This window comes from Quercus lobata, chromosome 9 (genome assembly GCF_001633185.2).
Source record: "Quercus lobata isolate SW786 chromosome 9, ValleyOak3.0 Primary Assembly, whole genome shotgun sequence".
In the NCBI taxonomy this organism is placed as follows: Eukaryota; Viridiplantae; Streptophyta; class Magnoliopsida; order Fagales; family Fagaceae; genus Quercus; species Quercus lobata.
In genome coordinates this window covers 9,103,730-9,114,015 of record NC_044912.1, presented here as the reverse complement: position 1 = coordinate 9,114,015, position 10,286 = coordinate 9,103,730, and the positions used below count along the sequence as shown (strand labels likewise).

The following is a 10,286-nucleotide window of genomic DNA, read 5'->3' as shown; positions in this document are numbered from 1 at the left end:
GATGGATGAAGGCAGGTGTGGCTACTGCTTCCCAGGGTTTTGGGTTTGGATTAACGTTTTGTTGATTTGCTAATTTGCTGATTTTTCTGAAAAATCAGTAAAAGTACAATTGTACTTGAAAAAAAAAATAGTAAGGCTTAAAAAGTTATACATAAACAAACTAAAAGAAAAAGGTAAAAAAAGAGTGAGCCACTGATCCATTTGCATGACTCAGTCAGGTGTACAGTGTACCGACGCAAGCTTTGATTTACCAAGGTCCTTTAGCTTATCTCTTTGATATTTTGCAAGATTCAATATTAAAAAAACACATAGAAAAAGAGTATCCCATGACATTTTGAATTTCTTGAGGAATAACAATTTCAAGCAGCTAATCAATTTTCTGGAGGAAACATAATGTGCATTTGTGCACTCTAGTGCATAAGATATTTCTCCAGGAAATTCTTTCAAGAACATACACAAAAATGATGTAGAGTGTATGCATATTAAGCCAAGTCCATTAAGCTTTAATAAGAACACATTTCTACCGTTTATTCATGAAAAAGAAAAAGGAAAAAAGAAGAAAGATCTTATCAAAAAGAAACGTCATAAGAAAAGGAAAGATCAAGAGGGAACCATTCACTTGCTCTTGTCTTCTTCCTTCATCTTCTTCTCCCACTTGCGCTTCTTGTAATCCAGCAACATTTGTGGCATCTCTTGCATCAACCTTGCAGTGTTTGCCCGTTTTTCTGCAGCAATCCTATCACATTTGTGCCCTTTCCTCTTGGTTCTCATCTCTTTCCTCTCTGGATCATATGACCAGTCTTCCCCAGCAAGTAGGACTTCTTTGCGAAGTCTAGCTCTATGACGAGCACTAATGCCAAGGGGTTTCCAGGCCCCTAGCTCCCAGTAACCCCATACACCCTTGGATAGCTCATTCTTGTACTTAACCAACTTCTCCCGCCATGGGTACTGGTAGTCCCCAACTGCCTTCACCACAGATTTTGCCGCTTTGCCTGCCATCAACCTCCCAAAGGTTCTCTGCTAGACAACAGACCAACAAAGTGACAAGGTGCACAACATGTTAATAAATCTAAGTAAGAAAAATGGGGAAGCGGAAAAGAAGAACAAGTGGTCTGAAAAGAAAACTTGATTGAGAAACAATTAAGGCAACATCCATATAACAGAATAGAAGTCACTCTTTTTCCATAAATCAATAATAATAAAAATTGATATTACTTCTTCAGCATTCCAGGAGCCTATAATGGATTGCATTAAGCTTTCCATAAGCATTCAACAAATTAGATTGAGGCAACAATAATTTTTTTATTTTTTTTTATTTTTAAATCACATGGGCTCAGATGAGAAATTTGGCATTGTTTATAGTATCACTGTCATCACACTGCAGATTAGAGAAGCATAAAATTAAGATGGACTGCATAAACTAGTTTAAAGCAGGTATTTGACTCAACTTAAAAAGGAACAACTTAAAAACAAATACCATGTTCAATATGTGTAAACTATAAGCGATTAAATGATACCCATTTAATAAAAATATTCACCGAAACTTATAAACACTTTTCCATATGTATCTTTTAAAAAGTATACTATGGTTTCCATCAAACCTTGTTCTATTTAATTTTCAAACAGAGCAAATAGGGATCAGTGTCACAATACACCATATATTTTGATATGTTTAATGCCATTGAATAAGAAAGCACCAGATACGTTATATGGGTCAGATAAAGTTCCAAATGTTGACATGGTAGATCAAGAAAAATGAGGGCACAAATATAATTATATTTATTTTATAATACCTTTATATGTAAATGAATTACACATATAGCCCAAATTCCAAAAAAGTATGTAAAACAAACAGAGATAAAGTCATACTTTACATTTAAATCATAAATCAATATAAAAGATTAACTAAATGACTCACACAAGATTTCTAAGTAACAAAGTTACAAAAGCGCTAAATTACACATGACTTGGGGTCCATAACTTGAAATCTGATCAAACAAATACAAAGTTTAGCCTAATTCAGCAGATATTATTCTTTTAAAAAGAAGTTTTTTGGAGGAGTGCAACTGCTCTGTGTCTGTGTCTGTGGGGTGTTTCTGTCTCTCTGATTCTAGGATGAGCACGGGTCCTCTCACTCGTCTTAAAATTTAGGAAATCCATTTTTTATTAACACAGAAAACATTTTTTTTGGTCACCACACAGCACTTTTAAGATTAGGAAATGTACACGTTCAGAATATCAAAAAGTACACTTAAACCAACACATTTGGAGCATTTCCTACCAACTTGGACAGGAAAAATAACATTGATTTTTTTTTTTTTTTTTTACATAAATGAAATGTGTGCTGCACATCAGATGCATCTTGCAGGGATTCTGACACTGTTAGGTGTCAGTGCATAAAACTTGTTGAGTTACTGGCATTTATAGGTTTCGAAATGTGGATTGGAAGTGGATATTTTGAATTGGAATATTAATACGAAATTTCAATGAATATAAGCAATGTAGGTGAGCACAATAATTTGATAATAAAATAAACAAAAATTATTGAAGTGCTTCACTTTTGTTGGGCTTATGCATACAGAAGAACTAACTTTAGATGATGGCAATATTAGATAGCAAAAGCAACAACTACAATTATAAAATTGCTCCACCCATGTTGTACACATTATACTATTATAGTGAAGTACTGACTACTATTTAATAGAAACTTTCCCCTGAGGGAATCATGGACATATTATGGGAAATTAAGTCATGAATTGGCTTTTATATTGTAAGCTAAACCCTAGGGAAGACTAGAAGAGAAATTTCAGCTAGGAGATGATGTTTTTACTAAGTAAAAGAGCTTCACATCTTCCATCTAGGGTTCTGAATTATAGTACTCAATATCAAATAATAATAATAATAAAAAAAAAGACACTGTTCCAATGCAATTGCTGAGATAAGTATCATTGCAGAGATACACAATTGAATGCCCAATGGTAGGAGTAAATGAAGCACACCCATTTCAAGTGCAAGCAAACAAAGCCAACTGAAGTTTTGTAAGATACAAACTAACACCCGATAATCTTCAATTTGGATTATATCCGAATAGAGAAAGGTAGCTTTGTAAGGTTGGAAAGGATGCAATTTCTAAGCAGCACATTTTTGAATATCAACAATGTTATGCACAACAAATTTGAAAGGCCAAACAGACATTCTATATACCATATTCAGTTTAAAAGTTAGAACTATAACATTGTCAAAAAAGCGTAGAAAGTCAAAAAATACTAAAGTATAAGCAGAAATGAGTATTTTGAATCCAAATCATCCAACAAATATCATCAATACCATTTCCAATTCATGCAAGTAACACCCGTATGAGATCTTTTGTATCATGTATGTAAAACTAGACAACCTTGCCAATGAGCTATAGCTCAGCTTGGCACTTTCTCCTCCCATAATAACGGAATAAAGGGCGAGATTGTGGGTTCAAGACCCATTGGGTGCAAGTGTAAGTTCCCCCCCCCCCCAAAAAAAAAAAAAGATAATCCAGTTCATACCCCAGTTAAGTAATCAAACTGAATGTAAGCTTATTGGGTTCAAGATCAACAAAATGTAGTTAATAATACAGCATACAACTCTGAATCTCAGCAATACCAATTTTAAATATAAAAAATTTGGACTATAAGTGATTTTATTCATTACCAATTCAAGTAACAGTTCAGAAATCAATTGGGTATTAGTCATTTCAGGTACTTAACTAAATAAACCCTAACTGATACACAAGCAAAGCAATCACACTGATTCTGTAACCTAATCAAAAACCCAATTTTCTTAAGGGTATATCTTATCTTCAAAGATTAAGATTCCATCGGGCAGAGATTTTTCATGGGGGAAGTAGCAAGAGTATGGAAAACTTATAGAATTACGAACTTTGAAACCATAAACCCTAAACCTCCCTTTAGGTTTATGAGAAAGTCAAAAGCTTTCCACATTTTCTCGGCAACCAAACAATTACGAGAGAGAGAGAGAGAGATTATACCTAAATCAGCTTCACCGTCGGGACTCGCCACCGCCGGTCTTCACCTTCAGGCGTCACTGCCGTTCCTTCCTCACTCACCCAACTCTGTCCACTGAAATCAGCTCAGTACCCACTTATGAGGTTTTTTTTTTTTTTTCTGAAAAATGTTAACTTTTACCGCGACTGTCACATACGGACTTTTAGCGGTAGATTTTTGATGGTAGGTCTATGTACGCTCGAATCTCTATGCAGTCACGACTAGTTTCGTGCCAAAAAAAAAAAATCAATATTTTTTATCTATTACTTAACAATGTAGGCCATTTTGATATTATGCTAAAAGGTTTAAATGCTAATTTGACACATTTAAAATGTCAAAGATTAAATTGATACACAAGATTACAAAATTACAGATTAAATATGTAATTTATCCTTATATTAATTATCATTTTTTAGAGAGAACCTATTAATTCTTAATTATCAATTATCAATTGATTCCTTCATGAGTATTATTAATTTTCAAACATGAAACAAATAAATAATTAAATAGTTTTACGTATTAGATTATAACTTTGTCCCTCTCAAAAAAAAAAAAATTATAACTTTGTAAGTTTTTTTTAATTAATTTTTTAAAGTAAAATTGTTAATAGTCTTTACGTTTTCCTTAAACAATATTTTGTAATAAAATATTCTCAAAAAAAAAAAATTGGTAATATAGCTAATAGTTATTCTTTGGAAGTTGTGTGTATATTAATTTAATTTTTTTTGAGAAAGTATTAATTTAAATATTGATAGCTTTCCTTTATGAGAAGAATCAAAATTCAAACTCATAATCTAGTAATATTACTAGCTTTCCTTTATGAGAGAATTCAAATTCAAACCCCTCCATGGACTTATTATAACTACATTAAAATAAGTAACACAATTGATTGTTGCCAAGGTTTCAAATTAAAAAAAAATACAAATACAAATACAAATCCAATTATAATTTTACTATTAAATTTTTTTAGAAATTTTAAAAGTTATTTTATTAATATTTAATTCTTATTGCTTAATACTAATAGAAGTTTTATTGTAAATAGTAGTTGCACTGTGTGACTTACTAACTATTACAAATTGTACCACATAATTTCACTACTCCAATTAAAACTCAATTATCAAAAACCTCAACCCCCCACACCAATGAAGAATGAGATCTCACCAGCTTTAAACCTATTTAGATGTTTAAAGTTTGGAAAATAAGGAATTTGGTTCAGTTTGAAACTGATCAATTCAACTTTGAACTGTTAGATTTATATGCAATTAGGCTAAACAATAATCTTGTTTAGGTGGTTGACAAACAAAAAATTTGGATATCAAACTAGCAACTGATTTACAATTGACTCAGCTTTTGTGGTTCATCAGATATCAAATTATACTTATGTTTAATTCTTAATAGGGACGTGCATTCTATATAGAAACAACATTCATCCTAGAAAATAAAAAATATAAAGCAAAATTAATGAATTAACAAAATTATTCATGTGGGTTCCAGTTAACTCAACTGGTAAAGTCTCTAATAGTTGAATAAGAGATTTGGGGTTCAATCCTCGTCTATACCAGAAATCGATTGGTGTCTTTGTCTGATAATAAAGATCTATCACCAAAAGCAGACCCCATAGTTTGAAACTCTAAAAAAAAAACCAAAATTATTCATTATATCAGTTATGCATGAAGACACTATGCAATATTAACAGTCTCTAATTATGCAAATTGACATAATGCATGAATATATCCAGTGATGATTACATTTTAATGCAACATTAGATTATTGAAGATGCAACTTCATTTCCTTCTCATCTACCTCTAGATATATTCATGCATTATGTGGACTACTGTGCATAATCTGGTCAATTTGCATAATTAGAGGCTGTTAATATTGCATAGTATTGTCTTCATGCATAATTCAGACTAGATAACCTTGCCAATGAGCTAAAATTCAGCTAACACTTCCTCCTCCCATAATAACGGGATAAAGGGCGAGATTGCGGGTTCAAGACCCATTGGGTGCATGTGTAAGTTTTCTCAAAAAATAAACAAGATAACCTCAATCCAGTTCATACCCCAATTAAGTAATCAAACCGAATGTAAGCTAATTGGGTTCAAGATCAACAAAATGTAGTTAATAATACAGCGCACAACTCTAAATCTCTGCAATACCAATTTTAAACCTTAAAAAAAATTGGACTATAAGTGCAATCAATGGCTCCAATCCAAAGGGCCAATAAACAAATAATAAAATAAAATAAAATAATTGTATGCATTTTCAATTCAAGTAATAGTTCAAAATTCAATTGGGTATTAGTCATTTCAAGTACTTAACTAGATAAACCCTAACTGATACACAAGTAAAGCTATAGCCTTAAAATCCAATTTTCTTGAGGGTATATCTTCCAAGATTAAGACTTTATAAGGCAAGGATTTTGAGGGGGGGACTATCAAGAGTATGCAGATTTTATAATAGAAAAAAAACTTAGAACCATAAACCCTAAACCTCCCTTTGGTTGATGAGAAAGTAATGCAAAAGAAGGGGTACAAAAAAACAAGCTTTAGTAAAGATAAGTAGTTAAATCAGGGTTATATAACCCTTTTCCATATTTTCTTGGGAACCAAACAGTTATGAGAGAGAGAGAGAGGAGGAAGTAAAAAACCTTATCCTTTTGGGGTTCAAAGAGCTATTCCAGACAAATCTCTTGTTCTCCACCTGTTCCTTTGATATTGAGAATTTCTCCTGCTGCTTTCTATCTAAAGAAGAAAAGGAAAATCTCTCTGTCCAAGTTACGGAGGAAGAAATTAAACATGGGCTCTTGGCCTTGAAGCTGTTCAAAGCACTAGGAGCAGATGGGCTTCACGCAAGCTTCTTCCAATACTTTAGGTTGATGTTAAGGATTTGGTATGCCAAGAGGTCAAAAAAATATCTTTGAAACAAGGGTGATGCCAGAATACTTGAATGAAACTTTGATTTTACTGATTCCAAAATGCCAAAGCCCAAAAAGCCTCAATAATTACATGCCCATTATTCTTTGTAATTCCATTTATAAAGTGGTTACCAAGATTATAATAGGCCGTATCAGACCTCTTCTTGATAGAATTATCTCTCATGTGCAGTCTGCATCCGTCCCGGGGAGGAGAGGATTGGATAACATTATCATTGCCCAAGAACTAATTCATTCCTTGGACAATAAAAAAGGGATAGATGGATTCATGGTGACTAAAGTGGATCTTGCGAAGGATTACGATCGTCTTGAATGGAACTTCATCCATAAAACTTTTCACTTTCCTCAAATGATGATTGATTTGATAATGAGTTGTGTCTCCACCACAAGTGTATCTATTATTTTCAATGGGGGCAAGATGAATTCTTTTAAGCCTTTAAGAGGAATCTGCCAAGGGGACCCCCTTTCCCCATACGTATTCATCCTTTAATTGGAATATTTTAGGTCCCTCATTAAGAAAGAATGCATTGACAAAAGGCGGACCCCAATGAAAGCTTCTAGAGAGAAAGTTGAAACCTCAAACTTATTTTTCGCGGATGTCTTAATGCTATTTGCCAAAGTGAGTGAGGAAGGTAGTGAAGCCATCAAAGATGTATTGGACCTTTTCTTTGAGGAATCGGGGCAAAAGGTTAGCTATTAGAAATCTCGCATTTATTTTTCTCCGAATGTTCCAAACTCTCTTAAAGAAAAAGTTTGTGAAAACCTAGGTATTCAAGCAACAACCAACACGGGAAAATACTTGGGATTCCCTATAAGGCATAGAGGGGCACCTAGAAACCGATTCAACTTTGTTGTGGAAAGAGTAATCTCCAAACTAGTTGGCTAGAAAGCCAAGTTTTTGTCTTTTGCTGGAAGTATTGTCCTAGTTAAATTGGTGATGGTTGCTATTCCAAATTATGTGATGCAAGGGGCACCACTCCCTACACACGTATGTGAAAAACTAGATAAAATTAAGAGGGACTTGCTTTGGGGCTCATCTCCGGAAAAAAGGAAGATGAATCTAGTGAGGTGGAGCAAAATTATTAAATCTAAGGAGGGGGGAGGCTTGGGTATACAAGCGGCAAGAGCAAAGAATATTGCTCTCCTAGCAAAACTTAGTTGGAGGCTCTACCAAGAAAAAGACTCCTTGTGGACGAAATACTGCTCCCAATTACGGAGGAACTCCAAAGATCCAGATAAATTGTCGTGCTCCCCTTGCTGGACTGTTGTAAAAAAGGGATTTCCTATCTTTGCTAAAGGGGTGTGTTGGAGTGTGGGAAAAAAACTCAAGTCTCAAATTCTAAGAGGACAACTAAGTTAAGGGAAACTCGTTGAGAGACATGATTAAAGGTCCTCTCCTCTTAAGAGAGGCAAATCTCACAATTGGTGAAATATTCCAAAATGGGAACTGGAATTGGGACTTTCTTTGGGGCTCATCTCCGGAAAAAAGGAAGATTCATTTGGTGAGCTGGAGCAAAATTATTAAATCTAAGGAGGAGGGAGGCTTGGGTATACAAGCGGCAAGAGCAAAGAATATTGCTCTCCTAGCAAAACTTAACTAGAGGCTCTACCAAGAAAAAGACTCCTTGTGGATGAAAGTGATCTTGAAAAAATACTGCTCCCAATCACGGAGGAACTCCAAAGATCCAGATAAATTGTTGTGCTCCCCTTGCTAGATTGCTGTAAAAAAGGGATTTCTTATATTTGCTAAATGGGTGTGTTGGAGTGTGGGAAAAAACTCAAGTCTCAAATTCTAAGAGGACAACTGAGTTAAGGGAAACTCGTTGAGAGGCATGATTAAAGGTCCTCTCCTCCTAAGAGAGGCAAATCTCACAATTGGTGAAATATTCCAAAATGGGAATTGGAACTGGGACACCATTTCCTTGGACCTCCCAAGACAAATCAAAGATAAGGTTTGTGCAAAACCCATGCAACTGTATGGTGAGGAAAAGGACTCCCTGATGTGGAAATTTTCCCAAGATGGAAAATTTAACATGGCCTTGGCTTATGCTCTGATCAATTTTGAAGAACTTAATCCTTAAGCTTTTATGGGAAGCTGGGTTTGGAAGCTTGACATATGGCCTAAGGTTAGGTCCTTTCTTTGGCTATGTCACCACAATAATGTCCCACTTAGACAAGTCATTGCAGCAAGAGGAATTAATTGTAACACAACATGCCCACTATGTAAAAATCAAGAGGAATCAATCCTCCATTTGCTAAGAGACTGTCCATTTGCTGTCACCTTTTGGAGATCAATCAAAATTCCTCAACCTCTTTCCAATCTTGGCTATTTGGACCTACCTGAGCTGCTGAAACAAAAATACTTGTGCAACAGCCAATTTCAAGACAACAGGCTCCCTTGGAATACTCAATTCCTCTTTGTTGTGTGGGGACTTTGAAAGCATAGGAATAGAGTGGTGTTTGAAAACACCCCCCTAAATCCTAACCTCCACAAATCCTACATCCAACAAGTTACGAAATATTTATTTTGTATCGGGAAGCCACACCAAACCAGGCAATATTCAGCTACCCCAGTATGCTGGCATAAAACAACAGAAGGATGGTTCAAACAAAATTCAAATGGTGCTTCTCTAGGAAACCCAGGGAGGGCAGGAGGCGGTGGATTGATCCATGACTGTAACGGAAACTGGGTGAAAGGTTATGTGAGGAATATTGGGGTGGCTACTAGCATCATTGCTGAATTTTGGGCTTTAAGAGATGGCCTCATTTTGGCTTCTCAGTTGGGTATTACCCAACTAATTGTGGAACTTGATGCTAAAGTTATTGTTGATCTTGTTCTCTCCATAAATGCCTCTAACAGAGCTTATGCTTCACTCCTAAATGATTGTAGGTTCCTACTCAACCACTTCCAGCGTGTCAAGATCAACCATGTATACTAGGAGGCTAATAGATGCACAGATTTGCTCGCAAAGGACGCATGTTAAGTTGATTTTGTTGTGTTAGATAATCCACTTTCTACTGATTTATGTATTATTTTGGACTCAGATGCTTCTAGTCCATACTCCGTAAGGCTATTAGCCATTACTTTGCCTGTTTTGGCTAGTTAGTTTCAATGCATTTTCTTCCTTTGACCAATATATATATATATATATATATAGAACAAAGTTTCTCTTCAAACTAGTTTGAAGAGAAACCCTACAAACTCATCATGTATATTTATATTGAATGTGAATTTTGAAAATCTAACCGTTGGATTACATGTTCTTATTACATCCTTAATGCTTGCAAAATTTCAAGAAAATCAAAGATCAATT

General features: G+C 34.7%; 1 protein-coding gene across 2 annotated transcripts; it reads right to left on the bottom strand.

The window, feature by feature from the left end:
* Nucleotides 1-309: 309 nt before the first annotated feature.
* On the bottom strand, nucleotides 310-4,151 carry LOC115959314. 2 transcript variants are annotated; one of them, XM_031077667.1, is made up of 2 exons: nucleotides 4,022-4,151; nucleotides 310-1,020 (listed from the first exon to the last, which is right to left on the bottom strand). In XM_031077667.1, exon 2 carries the CDS (start codon nucleotides 997-999, stop codon nucleotides 616-618), a length of 384 nt encoding a protein of 127 aa, XP_030933527.1. In that variant the 5' UTR covers nucleotides 1,000-1,020; nucleotides 4,022-4,151; the 3' UTR covers nucleotides 310-615. The 2 variants fall into 2 exon arrangements, with proteins under 2 accessions (XP_030933527.1, XP_030933526.1); XM_031077666.1 differs by having other exon boundaries at nucleotides 310-1,017; nucleotides 4,022-4,150.
* Between the last annotated feature and the right edge of the window lie 6,135 nt (nucleotides 4,152-10,286).